The sequence below is a fragment of the Coregonus lavaretus genome (assembly GCF_964263955.1).
Source record: "Coregonus lavaretus genome assembly, chromosome: 33".
Classification (NCBI taxonomy): domain Eukaryota; kingdom Metazoa; phylum Chordata; class Actinopteri; order Salmoniformes; family Salmonidae; genus Coregonus; species Coregonus lavaretus.
Window position 1 is genome coordinate 1,135,147 of NC_140020.1, and position 15,482 is coordinate 1,150,628.

Sequence of the window (15,482 nt, forward strand, 5' to 3'; positions counted from 1 at the left end):
CAGACCCAAGCCACCCCCCTGAACCCAGACCCAAGCCACCCCCCTGAACCCAGACCCAAGCCACCCCCCTGAACCCAGACCCAAGCCACCCCTGTACCCAGACCCAAGCCACCCCCCTGTAGCCAGACCCAAGCCACCCCCCTGTAGCCAGACCCAAGCCACCCCCCTGTAGCCAGACCCAAGCCACACCCCTGTACCCAGACCCAAGCCACCCCCCTGTACCCAGATCCAAGCCACCCCCCTGTACCCAGACCCAAGCCACCCCCCTGTAGCCAGACCCAAGCCACCCCCCTGTAGCCAGACCCAAGCCACCCCCCTGAACCCAGACCCAAGCCACCCCCTGTAGCCAGACCCAAGCCACCCCCCTGTAGCCAGACCCAAGCCACCCCCCTGTAGCCAGACCCAAGCCACCCCCCTGTAGCCAGACCCAAGCCACCCCCCTGTAGCCAGACCCAAGCCACCCCCCTGTAGCCAGACCCAAGCCACCCCCCTGTAGCCAGACCCAAGCCACCCCCCTGTACCCAGACCCAAGCCACCCCCCTGTAGCCAGAACCAAGCCACCCCCCTGTAGCCAGACCCAAGCCACCCCCCTGTAGCCAGACCCAAGCCACCCCCCTGTAGCCAGACCCAAGCCACCCCCCTGTAGCCAGACCCAAGCCACCCCCCTGTACCCAGACCCAAGCCACCCCCCTGTAGCCAGACCCAAGCCACCCCCCTGTAGCCAGACCCAAGCCACCCCCTGTAGCCAGACTTTGAACTATTCCCCTCTGGGTGCAGGTATAGGGCAGGAAAAACACAACTAGACAATCATTTGTGCCAGGTGTGATATCCCTCCTAAACAGCTGGGGTTAATGTTCCAATCGGCCCGGTGTGATATCCCTCCTAAACAGCTGGGGTTAATGTTCCAATCGGCCCGGTAAGGCCCGGTGTGATATCCCTCCTAAACAGCTGGGGTTAATGTTCCAATCGGCCCGGTAAGGCCCGGTGTGATATCCCTCCTAAACAGCTGGGGTTAATGTTCCAATCGGCCCGGTAAGGCCCGGTGTGATATCCCTCCTAAACAGCTGGGGTTAATGTTCCAATCGGCCCGGTAAGGCCCGGTGTGATATCCCTCCTAAACAGCTGGGGTTAATGTTCCAATCGACCCGGTAAGGCCCGGTGTGATATCCCTCCTAAACAGCTTGGGCTAATGTTCCAATCGACCCGGTAAGGCCCGGTGTGATATCCCTCCTAAACAGCTGGGGTTAATGTTCCAATCGACCCGGTAAGGCCCGGTGTGATATCCCTCCTAAACAGCTGGGGTTAATGTTCCAATCGACCCGGTAAGGCCCGGTGTGATATCCCTCCTAAACAGCTTGGGCTAATGTTCCAATCGGCCCGGTAAGGCCCGGTGTGATATCCCTCCTAAACAGCTGGGGTTAATGTTCCAATCGACCCGGTAAGGCCCGGTGTGATATCCCTCCTAAACAGCTTGGGCTAATGTTCCAATCGACCCGGTAAGGCCTGTAGGTTAGTCTCTTTTTATTGCTATGTAACTGTTATGAATGTTGTATTGTCAATTTGTTTTCTACTGTAAACGCCACTTTAAACGTGCACACGATACTGCAACATAATGTCCCCATGGGGACAATAAAGTCAGTAAAAATAAAGTACCTCTCACCCTATGAGTGTCATGGCCCCAAAGCATGAAGATGTTATCAGAGATCCTGTTTCACTGCACTACAATACAGCACTTCCAACTGCTTTCACACCACGGACTGGGAAGGTGTCCAGCTGATGTCAAACATTTAAACAGTAACCCCGGAAAATGATTACGTTTCAGCCTGTTTTGGTAGGATGGAGTTATGGCCTGCCTGGTGACATCACCAGGTGGTAAATTAGTTAATAGACCAATAAGAAAGAGAGTTCCAAACCTCTCTGCCAATAAAAGCTAGTTTTCAGTTGTCCCCTCCCCACTCAGACCACTCCCAGTATTGCTTGAGGAATCGTTTTTTCGCTAAGAATCTATTTTTGTTTCTTTTTGACAACTTTTTAATTGAAAACATTCATAGTAAGGTATTTAATTGTTACCCAGAAATTATTTCATAAAACAGCTGCATTGGGCCTTTTTTAAGTGGAAGCTAGGATTCACTCCTTAGTCTTTAGTTTTTATTAAGTGGGTAATTTATTTGAATATCAGCTTCACACAGTATTAAAGACTATCAACATTTAAGAGTCAGGCATTTCACAGTTAATACTACAGTCCTCCTGTCCTCCGCTCTTACTTGCTTAAATGTGAACGGAACTGTAAATGTAACTCAAGCTGTGTTTTACTTTTGACCAATCAGATCTTTTGACATCAGATATTTTTCAGAGCTGATCTGATTGGTCAAAATACCAATTTAGTGAAATAAAGATCAGAATTGGGCTGCCTGCCTAAATTCAGCCTTAGTATCCCTGGCGGTCTGTAAAAGCACAGTGGCTAGGAACAACTCCCATGAAGAAGAAACCTAGAGAGGAACCAGGCTCTGAGGGGTGGCCAGTCCCACACTAAGTGATATGTGGATACTCTAATTTACATATTCCTGTTTTCTCTGAATCCTCCAGTCCATGAGGCTGGCCAGGTGTTTCTCTGGAGCCTCCAGTCCATGAGGCTGGCCAGGTGTTTCTCTGGAGCCTCCAGTCCATAAGGCTGGCCAGGTGTTTCTCTGGAGCCTCCAGTCCATAAGGCTGGCCAGGTGTTTCTCTGGAGCCCACAGTCCATAAGGCTGGCCAGGTGTTTCTCTGGAGCCTCCAGTCCATGAGGCTGGCCAGGTGTTTCTCTGGAGCCTCCAGTCCATGAGGCTGGCCAGGTGTTTCTCTGGAGCCTCCAGTCCATGAGGCTGGCCAGGTGTTTCTCTGGAGCCTCCAGTCCATAAGGCTGGCCAGGTGTTTCTCTGGAGCCTCCAGTCCATAAGGCTGGCCAGGTGTTTCTCTGGAGCCTCCAGTCCATGAGGCTGGCCAGGTGTTTCTCTGGAGCCTCCAGTCCATAAGGCTGGCCAGGTGTTTCTCTGGAGCCTCCAGTCCATAAGGCTGGCCAGGTGTTTCTCTGGAGCATCCAGTCCATGAGGCTGGCCAGGTGTTTCTCTGGAGCCTCCAGTCCATGAGGCTGGCCAGGTGTTTCTCTGGAGCCTCCAGTCCATGAGGCTGGCCAGGTGTTTTTCTGAATCCTCTCTGGTCTTATTAAACAAGCTGCAACATGGCTTCCTCCATTCAACTGGCTGTTCAATGTTTCCACTTAAATCACTTAGTGTGGGACTGGCCACCCCTCAGAGCCTGGTTCCTCTCAAGGTTTCTTCTTCTATGGAGTTTTCCCTAGCCACCGTGCTTCTACATCTGCATTGCTTACCGTTTTGGGTTTTAAGGCCGGGTTTCTGTATAAGCACTTTGTCACATCTGCTGATATAAAAAAAAAAAGGGCTTTATAAATTTGATTTGATCCCTCGTCCTCTGAAGGGATGGGCCAACATGCGTCGTCAGTTAGCCAGTTTGAGACAGGTTGAATTTGTAGTACAGTAAATGAATGCCCTCTGTCTCCGGTCTCTCTGTCTCCGGTCTCTCTGTCTCCGGTCTCTCTGTCTCCAACATTGCATCTCCAATAAGGGTGGTCGTTGTCTCGTCAGTTTTTCTTTTCTTTTTTTTTTAAAGCTTTGCTGTCGGTTTCTTCTCTTCTTCCAGCTGGGTATAGCCATCGGGTTCCTGCTACCTCCCATCCTGGTGCCTAACGTTGAGGACATGGATCTGCTGGCCTATCACATCAGTGTAATGTTCTACATCACAGCAGGAGTTGCTACACTGCTCTTCATACTGGTCGTCATAGGTAACGTGTTTATTATTATATGATGTACTATAAATGTAAACATCAAACTCTTACTAATACATATATAATGCATATATAACCCCTTTACTTTTTCCACATTTTGTTGTGTTAATGTGGGATTCAAATGGATTTTATTTTATTTATCAACGATCTACACAAAAGTGGAAGAAAAATTCTAACATTTGTAAAAGAAAAAACAAAAACACTGAGTCAATACATGTTAGAATTATTACAGCTATGAGTCTTTCTGGGTAAGTCTCTAAGAGCTTTGCACACCTGGATTGTACAGTATTTGCACAATATTCTTTTTTAAATTCTTCAATCTCTGTCAGGTTGGTTGTTGATCATTGCTGACAGCCATTTTCAAGTATTACCATAGATTTTCAAGCCGATGTAAGTCAAAACAGTAACTAGGCTACTCAGGAACATTCAATGCCATCTTGGTAATCAACTCCAGTGTATATTTGGCCTTGTGTTCTAGGTTATTGTCCTTCTGAAAGGTACATTTGTCTCCCAGTGTCTGTTGGAAAGGTTTTCCTCTAGGATTTGTCCTGTGCTTAGCTCTATTCGGTTTCTTTTTATCCTAAAAAAACTCCTTTGTCCTTGCCGTTGACAAGTATATCCATAACATGATGCAGCCATCAATATTCTTCAAAATTTGAAATGGTACTCAGTGATGCATTGGATTTGCCCCAAACTTAACGCTTTTGTATTCAGGACATAAAGTTAATTTCTTTGCCACATTTCTTTTGCAGTATGACTTTAATGACTTATTACAAACAGGATGCATGTTTTGGAATATTTTTATTCTGTAAAGGCTTCCTTCTTTTCACTCTGTCATTTAGGTTAGTATTGTGGAGTAACTACAATGTTGTTGATCCATCCTCAGTTTTCTCCTATCACAGCCCTTCAACTCTGTAACTGTTTTAAAGTCACCATTGGCCTCATGGTGAAATCCCTGAGAGGTTTCCTTCCTCTCCGGCAACTGAGTTAGGAAGGACTAGGGCTGTTACGGTGAACATATTACCGCCACAGAGGCGGTCACGAGTCATGATCACAGTCAAATTCCACGTGACTGTTGAGTCACGGTAACTAGGCTTCTCCAAAACGGCGCTCTGATGCCGCTGATGGTCGTTGGTAGCCTACCAAACTTGCTAACGGCCAGTCGCTAAAGGCCTGGTACTCAGCTCTCTGTTTTCCCTCTAATCACTCTGACATCAATGCAAATGTAATCGAAAATCTAATCAAACACTTCATGAGAGCCCATGAGCTCATGTTGCACAACAGTTTTATGTCATTGCGTGAGAAAACAGAGTGATGGCCTCTATTAAAAAGAGGAGGATCCCATCAGCTTTCTATAGGCTAGACCTACTATATTTATTTCTCAACGTTCCTAATATTTTTAATTTATTTTTAGCAGATGCTCTTATCCAGAGAAAAAATAAAATAATGTATGCACTCACTAACTGTAAGTCGCTCTGGGTAAGAGCGTCTGCTAAATGACAAACAAAAAAAAAGAAAAAAAAAAAAAAAGTTTGGGGAAGCACATTTTCACCATAGAAATACACCTTTTTATAATAAAGCGTTCCATGCATCATTGTATTTGCAGACTTATGTAAGATAGCCTACTGTTCCTTATGTGATGATTTAGATTGGCTAGTCATAGTTTAGGCTAATAATATAACTCAATCACTGTTAGCAAAAAAAGAGCATTCAATGCATGGCTGAGCACGTGAAGAGTAGGGCTATAGGCTCTATCACGGGAAAAATCTGGCCTTTTTTTATAAACACATTTCATGCAATTCTACAACACTTTATATGACTGGAGACGTTAGCAGAATATTGTTTAACACGACAAATGACACGGTAGCCTACTCTGCTGACACTGACCAACAGATCAATGAAAACAACGTTGTCCATTTATAATCGGAGAGAAGGGGAGACGCTAGTAGAATATGACGTCCATCTGAACTGGAGGAGGAAATGATTGTCCAAAAACAAACTTTTAAGTGGCACTGACCCAACAATGATAGAGAGTGAAATATGCGCAGTGCGATGTTGTTCGCTCAATTAAGTTGAGAATTTTGATAACTAAAAGACAGATGAGTATTTTCATTGTCTTCTTTAAACCTTTAGTAGCCTATTTTGAATTATTTTATTGATTTATATACTTGCTTGTTTTGTCACAGAAACTGAAATTAGGAAAACTATGACAATTTTAGCAACCAGGAAATGGCGGAGAGATTTCTGCATTAGTGCATTTTTTAAAATGGATTTATTAGACTTTTTAAAATGTAGATGTTCCAAAAGGTCTGCATCAGTGGCTTGTAGGCTATGCATGGACCCAGGAGATGCTAAATGTGTTTATGTTAATTAACGGTAATCTTTGTAGTGACTGGGTGTATTGACACACCATCCAAAGTGTAATTAATAACTTCACCATGCTCAAAGGGAAATTTAATGTCTGCTTTAAAAAAAAATAGGTGCCCTTCTACCAATAGGTGCCCTTCTTTGCGAGGCTAACGTCCCTGGTTTTTGTGGTTTAAATCTGTGTTTGAAATGTCCTGCTCTACTCAGGGACCGTACAGGTCATTGTATGTGTGGGGTACAGAGATCAGGTAGTCATTCACAAATCATGTTAAACACTATTATTGCACACAAAGTGAGTCCAAACCTATGTGACTTAAGCACATTTTTTTCTCCTGAACTTATTTAGGCTTGCCATAACAATACTTATTGACTCGAGACATTTCAGCTTTTCATTTTTTATTAATTTGTAAACTTTTCTAAAAACATAATTCCACTTTGCCATTATGGGTTATTGTGTTTTTAGGCCAGTGACACAAAATATAAATGTAATCCATTTTAAATTCAGGCTGTAACAACAACAATGTCACGCTCTGGCTCCGGGACTTTGTATTTTGAGCCAGGGTGTGTTCGTTTTGGTTGTGTTTTGTTTGGTTGGGTTGTCATTGGTTGTGTTTTCCTTGTTTGGTCAAATGACTCCCAATCGGAGGTAACGAGTGTCAGCTGTCGGCTCGTTATCTCTGATTGGGAGCCATATTTAAACGTTCTGTGTTCACCTTGTGTTTGTGGGTTTTTGTTCCTGTACAGTCTTTGTCACTGTGGACTTCATGTATCGTCATTTGTTTTGTTGTTTTCGTGTTAGGCTTTAATTAAATAAAGTCATGTTCGCTCAACGCGCTGCGCTTTGGTCTCCCTCATTAGACGATCGTGACAGAAAAACCCACCTAAACCAGACCAAGCAGCGTGTTCAGGAGCCATCGCTGGCAGATCTCCGTGGCAACCTCGACTGGATCAAGCAGCGTGACGAGGAGAGAGGATGGACGTGGGAGGAGATGATTGCGAGTCTGAGAGAGGCCTTGGCCCCGGGGAGGAGAGACCCCCAGAAAATTTTTAGGGGGGGGCTCACGACGTCGGAGCAGCAGGAGGCCGCTATGGAGCGGTCCAGCGGGGTTGCAGAGGAGGCCGCCAGGTTACGGGGGCCACTGGTAGAAGAGGGGATGGAAGGTGTAGAGGCACGGCGAGAGGTACTGGCGTGTGTTGCCAGTCCGGTCCGGCCCGTTCCAGATCCCGGGGTAGAGCCAGTGGTGTGTGTCCCCAGTACGGTCCGGTCTATTCCTGCTCCCCGCACCAAACCTACGGTGTGCGTCGCCAGCCCTGTCCGGCTCGTTCCTGTGCTCCGCACCGAGTCTGTGGTGCGCGTCGCCAGCCCAGCCCGGCCTGTTCCTGCTCCACTCACAAAGCCTACGGTGTGCGTCGCCAGCCCAGCCCGGCCGGTTCCTGCTCCACGCACAAAGCCTACGGTGTGCGTTGCCAGCTCAGCCCGGCCTGTCCCTGCTCCGCGCACAAAGCCTACGGTGTGCGTCGCCAGCCCGACCCGGCCTGTTCCTGCTACTCGCACCAAGCCAGGGGTGCGAGTCGTCAGCCTGTTCCAGCCCGTTCCTGCTACTCGCACCAAGCCAAGGGTGCGAGTCGTCAGCCTGGTCCAGCCTGTTCCTGCTACTCGCACCAAGCCAGGGGTGCGAGTCGTCAGCCTGGTCCAGCCCGTTCCTGCTACTCGCACCAAGCCAAGGGTGCGAGTCGTCAGCCTGGTCCAGCCCATTCCTGCTACTCGCACCAAGCCAAGGGTGCGAGTCGTCAGCCTGGTCCAGCCTGTTCCTGCTACTCGCACCAAGCCAAGGGTGCGAGTCGTCAGCCTGGTCCAGCCCATTCCGGCTCCAAGCACCAAGCCTAGGGTGCGTATCGTCAGCCAGGTCCGGTCCGTTCCTGCCTCACGCGCTAAGCCAGGGGTGCGCGTCGTCTGTCCTGATCCAGCCAGCTTGGTCAGATCGGATCGGAGCCATTACGGGGGGATTGAAGTAGGGTAGTGGTCAAGGCCGGAGCCGGAGCCGCCTCCGAGGAGCAACACCCACCCAGCCCTCCCCTATTTGGGGTTTTGAGGCGCGGTCACAGTCCGCGCCTTTAGGGGGGGGTACTGTCACGCTCTGGCTCCGGGACTTTGTATTTTGAGCCAGGGTGTGTTCGTTTTGGTTGTGTTTTGTTTGGTTGGGTTGTCATTGGTTGTGTTTTCCTTGTTTGGTCAAATGACTCCCAATCGGAGGTAACGAGTGTCAGCTGTCGGCTCGTTATCTCTGATTGGGAGCCATATTTAAACGTTCTGTGTTCACCTTGTGTTTGTGGGTTTTTGTTCCTGTACAGTCTTTGTCACTGTGGACTTCACGTATCGTCATTTGTTTTGTTGTTTTCGTGTTAGGCTTTAATTAAATAAAGTCATGTTCGCTCAACGCGCTGCGCTTTGGTCTCCCTCATTAGACGATCGTGACAAACAAAATGTGGGAAAAAGGGGTGTGAATACTTTCTGAAGGCCCTGTACAACCTGCCTTTAATGTAGCCTAGTGTTCGGATTCTATTTCTAAGTGTATTACCTGTTCATAACACTAACCAGTCTGTGTAATATGCTGGAGGTTTAGTGTGTCACTTTAGCTGATGAGGAAGTAATGTTTAGCCTGTCAGCGATTTCTGACTGTGTGACCTGAAGCTAACTTTAGATTATTAAATTAGACTATTAAATGTTTGCACGCATGTAGTTCTCTTTGGATTAAACCGTCTGCTAAATGGCATATACAATTGTTCAGGATTTTCTTCCTCATTCTTGCTCCTACTTCCCCTTCTGAATCCTCTGGCCTGTATGTCGGGTATGTAAAGTGTGTGTGTGTGTGTGTGTGTGTTGGGTTCGTAGTGTGTGTGTGTGTGTGTGTGTGTGTGTGTGTGTTGGGTTCGTAGTGTGTGTGTGTGTGTGTGTGTGTGTGTTGGGTTCGTAGTGTGTGTGTGTGGGCGCACGGTACGCCTGTCCCCTTGTGACGTAATATAGGACACTCAGGCTTTATCCTGAACAGACGAAACATTGAGAAACAGAATGAGCATTTATAATTCCAGAACTTTCCCTCCAGAGGAGATAGAATAATGTCTGTCATTATGAGAGCATGCTGGAAAGAGGTACTTGTTTAGCATTCTAAACAGTAAACACTTCAATACAGTTTTGGACAACACACCGATTCTTAAGTGTGCCGTCTGACCAAGGAAAGTTACTGGACCGCTTGAGAGCGGAAAAAGGGCTGTGTTCGGTAGGAAGTGACCCGTTACTTCAGACAGGAAATGTGTCAGCACAAAGACCCTCCTCTCACTCTCTTACTTTCTTTCTTTTCACGTCACGTCAACTCTCTCTCTCTCTCTCTCTCAATTCAATTTCAATTTCAATTTCAATTTAAGGGCTTTATTGGCATGGGAAACGTATGTTAACATTGCCAAAGCAAGTGAAGTAGATAGTAAACAAAAGTGAAATAAACAATAAATATTAACAGTAAACATTACACTCAGAAGTTCCAAAAGAATAAAGACATTTCAAATGTCATATTATGTATATATACAGTGTTGTAACAATGTGCAAATAGTTAAAGTACAAATGGGAAAATAAATGAACATAAATATGGGTTGTATTTACAATGGTGTTTGTTCTTCACTGGTTGCCCTTTTCTTGTGGCAACAGGTCACAAATCTTGCAGCTGTGATGGCACACTGTGGTTTTTCACCCAGTAGATAAGGGAGTTTATCAAAATTGGATTTGTTTTCGAATTCTTTGTGGATCGCTGTAATCTGAGGGAAATATGTGTCTCTAATATGGTCATACATTTGGCAGGAGGTTAGGAAGTGCAGCTCAGTTTCCACCTCATTTTGTGGGCAGTGTGCACATAGCCTGTCTTCTCTTGAGAGCCAGGTCTGCCTACGGCGGCCTTTCTCAATAGCAAGGCTATGCTCACTGAGTCTGTACATAGTCAAAGCTTTCCTTAAGTTTGGGTCAGTCACAGTGGTCAGGTATTCTGCCACTGTGTACTCTCTGTTTAGGGCCAAATAGCATTCTAGTTTGCTCTGTTTTTTTGTTTGTTCTTTCCAATGTGTCAAGTAATTCTCTTTTTGTTTTCTCATGATTTGGTTGGGTCTAGTTGTGTTGTTGTTGTTGTTGTCCTGGGGCTGTGTGGGGTCTGTTTGTGTTTGTGAACAGAGCCCCAGGACAAGCTTACTTAGGGGACTCTTCTCCAAGTTCATCTCTCTGTAGGTGATGGCTTTGTTATGGAAGGTTTGGGAATCGCTTCCTTTTAAGTGGTTATAGAATTTAACGGCTCTTTTCTGGATTTTGATAATTAGCGGGTATTGGCCTAATTCTGCTCTGCATGCATTATTTGGTGTTTTACGTTGTACACGGAGGATGTTTTTGCAGAATTCTGCATGCAGAGTCTCAATTTGGTGTTTGTCCCATTTTGTGAATTCTTGGTTGGTGAGCGGACCCCAGACCTCAGAACCATAAAGGGCAATGGGTTCTATAACTGATTCAAGTATTTTTAGCCAGATCCTAATTGGTATGTCAAATTTTATGTTCCTTTTGATGGCATAGAAGGCCCTTCTTGCCTTGTCTCTCAGATCGTTCACAGCTTTGTGGAAGTTACCTGTGGCGCTGATGTTTAGGCCGAGGTATGTATAGTTTTTTGTGTGCTCTAGGGCAACGGTGTCTAGATGGAATTTGTATTTGTGGTCCTGGCAACTGGACCTTTTTTGGAACACCATTATTTTTGTCTTACTGAGATTTACTGTCAGGGCCCAGGTCTGACAGAATCTGTGCAGAAGATCTAGGTGCTGCTGTAGGCCCTCCTTGGTTGGTGACAGAAGCACCAGATCGTCAGCAAACAGAAGACATTTGACTTCAGATTCTAGTAGGGTGAGGCCGGGTGCTGCAGACTGTTCTAGTGCCCTCGCCAATTCGTTGATATATATGTTGAAGAGGGTGGGGCTTAAACTGCATCCCTGTCTCACCCCACGGCCCTGTGGAAAGAAATGTGTGTGTTTTTTGCCAATTTTAACCGCACACTTGTTGTTTGTGTACATGGATTTTATAATGTCGTATGTTTTTCCCCCAACCCCACTTTCCATCAATTTGTATAGCAGACCCTCATGCCAAATTGAGTCAAAAGCTTTTTTGAAATCAACAAAGCATGAGAAGACTTTGCCTTTGTTTTGTTTTGTTTGTTTGTCAATTAGGGTGTGCAGGGTGAATACGTGGTCTGTCGTACGGTAATTTGGTAAAAAGCCAATTTGACATTTGCTCAGTACATTGTTTTCACTGAGGAAATGAACTAGTCTGCTGTTAATGATAATGCAGAGGATTTTCCCAAGGTTGCTGTTGACGCATATCCCACGGTAGTTATTGGGGTCAAATTTGTCTCCACTTTTGTGGATTGGGGTGATCAGTCCTTGGTTCCAGATGTTGGGGAAGATGCCAGAGCTAAGGATGATGTTAAAGAGTTTAAGTATAGCTAATTGAAATTTGTGGTCTGTATATTTTATCATTTCATTGAGGATACCATCAACACCACAGGACTTTTTGGGTTGGAGGGTTTGTATTTTATCCTGTAGTTCATTCAATGTAATTGGAGAATCCAGTGGGTTCTGGTAGTCTTTAATAGTTGATTCTAAGATTTGCATTTGATCATGTATATTTTTTTGCTGTTTGTTCTCTGTTATAGGGCCAAAAAGATTGGAGAAGTGGTTTACCCATACATCTCCGTTTTGGATAGATAGCTCTTCGTGTTGTTGTTTGTTTAGTGTTTTCCAATTTTCCCAGAAGTGGTTAGAGTCTATGGATTCTTCAATTACATTGAGCTGATTTCTGACATGCTGTTCCTTCTTTTTCCGTAGTGTATTTCTGTATTGTTTTAGTGATTCACCATAGTGAAGGCGTAGGCTCAGGTTTTCTGGGTCTCTATGTTTTTGGTTGGATAGGTTTCTCAATTTCTTTCTTAGGTTTTTGCATTCTTCATCAAACCATTTATCACTGTTATTACTTTTCTTTGGTTTTCTGTTAGCTTCCCTATCAAATCTAAAAATCTCTGAGAGGTCAAATATACTGTTTAGGTTTTCTAGTGCCAAGTTTACACCTTCACTATTACAGTGGAACGTTTTGTCCAGGAAGTTGTCTAGAATGGATTGAATTTGTTGTTTCCTAATTGTTTTTTGGTAGGTTTCAACACTACTTTCCTTCCATCTATAGCATTTCTTAATATTATTTAGTTCTTTTGGCTTTGATGCCTCATGATTGAGTATTGCTCTGTTCAAGTAGACTGTGATTTTGCTGTGGTCTGATAGGGGTGTCAGTGGGCTGACTGTGAACGCTCTGAGAGACTCTGGGTTGAGGTCAGTGATAAAGTAGTCTACAGTACTACTGCCAAGAGATGAGCTATAGGTGTACCTACCATAGGAGTCCCCTCGAAGCCTACCATTGACTATGTACATACCCAGTGTGCGACAGAGCTGCAGGAGTCGTGACCCATTTTTGTTGGTTATGTTGTCGTAGTTGTGCCTAGGGGGGCATATGGGGGAGGGAATGCTGTCACCTCCAGGTAGGTGTTTGTCCCCCTGTGTGCTGAGGGTGTCAGGTTCTTGTCCAGTTCTGGCATTTAGGTCGCCACAGACTAGTACATGTCCCTGGGTCTGGAAATGATTGATTTCCCCCTCCAGGATGGAGAAACTGTCTTCATTAAAGTATGGGGATTCTAGTGGGGGGATATAGGTAGCACACAGGAGGACATTTTTCTCAGTTGAGATAATTTCCTTTTGAATTTCTAACCAAATGTAAAATGTTCCTGTTTTGATTAATTTAATAGAGTGAGTTAGGTCTGCTCTATACCAAATTAGCATACCCCCTGAGTCCCTTCCCTGTTTCACACCTGGTAGTTTGGTGGATGGGACTACCAGCTCTCTGTAACCTAGAGGGCAACCAGTGGGTCCGTCTCCTCTATACCATGTTTCTTGTAGGATGACAATGTCTGTATTTCCGATTTCTTTGGTGAAGTCCAGATTCCTGCTCTTTAGGCCAAAGGCAGATGACCTCAGGCCTTGGATATTCCAGGATGAAATAGTGAAGGCTTTGTGTTCCATAAAGTGTCTAATGTTGTTGGTTGTGTGGTTTGGCCTCAGGCCAGTAATTGTGAGCAGAGCCTGCTGAGCATCTGGTACATGCCATTGGCTTGGGCTAGTGTAAGAGTGGGTGTTGGGCCTGTTTGCCTGCTCACGGCCTGGGCGTATGTGTGACTTTCATGTTGAGGCCCTCTTTGTGGGAGTGGGGGGCTTGGGGTGGGTAGGAGGGGCATAGGTCTGATCTGAGGGGGCCTAAATGGGGTGTGGGCATGGTTGACTTGGGGGGGAGTTAATTGGTTGGGGTGGGGGTGTAGATGTGGTTGATGGTGCTGTGGTCTGGATGTAGGTCCTCTCTGCGGGGGTCCTCTATGTGTAGGTCCTGGGGGGGGTCCCGCAGGTCTGGGAGAGTGTCTCGCTGGTCTGGGCGGGGTGTCTGTTGATCTGTTGCTCCTGTGTGAGGTGTTGGGTCTGCGGTTGAGGGCGATATCCTTTAGGGTCCGGGCGAAGGTGGGCACTGCTGCCTTGTATAGGTGGACCTGGTCGTAAAGGCTGTTCACGTCCAGGGTGGAGTGGTGGGCCAGGAAGACATTTGGTTTTGATGCACAGTCACGGGAAATACTTGCGTTTACCCGCTGTATGGTAGCAGGGTGGAAGTCTTTTCGTGGTAACAGGGTTGAGATAACCACTTGTGCGTTGGGGAAAGTAGAAGAAGCTTTTTCTATCACGCCCTTGAGTGATGTGGCCACCCTTTCCTGCTGTGTTCTCAGGTCGTTTGTGCCTGTGTGTATTATTATGTGGCTGGGTGATCCTAGTCGGTCCTTAGACAGAAGGTCTAGGGCGCGCTGGGTATTTGGACACCAGAGTTTAGACACTGTGTGTTTTGGAAAAAGTTTATTTTCTTGTATGTATTTCCCGTTTGAGTCCATAAGGAGTACAATCTGTGGCTTGTGTATGTCCTCAGTGGGTGTGGGGGGGTCGTCATGAGGGCTATCAGGGTGTCTGACTGGGAGGTTGCTCAGAGGGGTTGGGGTCCCCAGGGCTTGGGGTTCTTCATTTGTTTGTCTGGGTGTGATGTCGAGGCTATGGTCAGGGTCTAGGGTGTACTGTTCTGCTGCGGTGTCGAGACTTTGGCCAGGATCTGAGGTGGGCTGTTCTCTAATGGGTTGTTCAATGTCACCCATCATCGTTCTCACCTTCTCCTCCAGCACTCTGATCCTCTCCTCTAGTGCTCTGTTCTTCTCCTGCTCCTGCTCTTTCTCCTGTTGATGTTGTCTCACCACAGTCCAGAGTGCAGACATGTCTCTCTCTACCTGCAGCTCTCCAGGTCTAGTTAAGGGGGTGTTGTTGTGCTGGACTGTTGTCTGGGTCTGTGCTGACTGGAGTGTGTTCACCTGCTGTTCCAGCTCCACCTGCCTTACCTCCAGCTGGGTGAATTTATCCTTCATTTCAATGAGGGAGTAGTACTCTGTGCTGGGAAGTTGAGTTTCTGCTTGGGGTTGCTCTGTGGGGTTATTTAATGAAGAGGTCTGGTCTGACCCGCTCGGGGTAGGGGTATCTTTCTCAAGGGACAGCTTCTCCTGCTGAGCTATTTCTTTGATTAGGTGAAAGTCCAGCTGGAACTGTTTGGTGTTGCCTTGAACCAAAACGGTTCCAGATTTATAGAGATTAATATTAGACGACTCAGAGTCCTCGTTGTCCAGTATCCTGAGTTTCCACCCGTCGCTAACACCCCCCCTCTTAACAGAGGGGTAGTGTGCTAGTATAGCACTGTGCCATGCCAGGGGATGGTCTGTGTGGAAGATAAGGTTGCTTATGTTGCCATTTTTATACAAATCAGCAAAAAGTGTCTCGTGCTTCCCCAAAAGAAGTTTCAATTTGTACTCTTTTCGTGTCTTGTCGTTTTTTACATTCAGAGGGTACTGTATTTTAATGACCTCTGAACAGTGGGGGGGTGCTTCTAAGGCCTCTTCTAAGGCCTCTAGTTGGGGTAGACTGTACGACTCTCCTGCCATTGTTGGGCTCAAGGGCTTTGACACCTCTCACTTCACACGTCAGTGCTAATTGAAATTGTATCTCTTTGTAGCAAGCTTAAGCTTGGTAGCCTTAGAATTCAGTCCTTATAATATAAAATATATCATTGTAATGAATTTTTCTT

General features: G+C 46.3%; 1 protein-coding gene across 1 annotated transcript in view; it reads left to right on the plus strand.

Moving 5' to 3' along the window:
- LOC311108074 (choline/ethanolamine transporter flvcr2b-like) overlaps nucleotides 1-15,482 on the plus strand; it is a gene marked incomplete at its 3' end in the record, with an annotated part of 40,385 nt that overhangs the window by 9,633 nt on the left and 15,270 nt on the right. Inside the window, exons 2-3 of the mRNA XM_084150720.1 lie at nucleotides 3,697-3,838; nucleotides 7,067-7,207. Of these exons, the coding sequence (XP_084006846.1) occupies nucleotides 3,697-3,838; nucleotides 7,067-7,207 (283 nt within the window). The remainder of the gene's footprint in view (nucleotides 1-3,696; nucleotides 3,839-7,066; nucleotides 7,208-15,482) is intronic.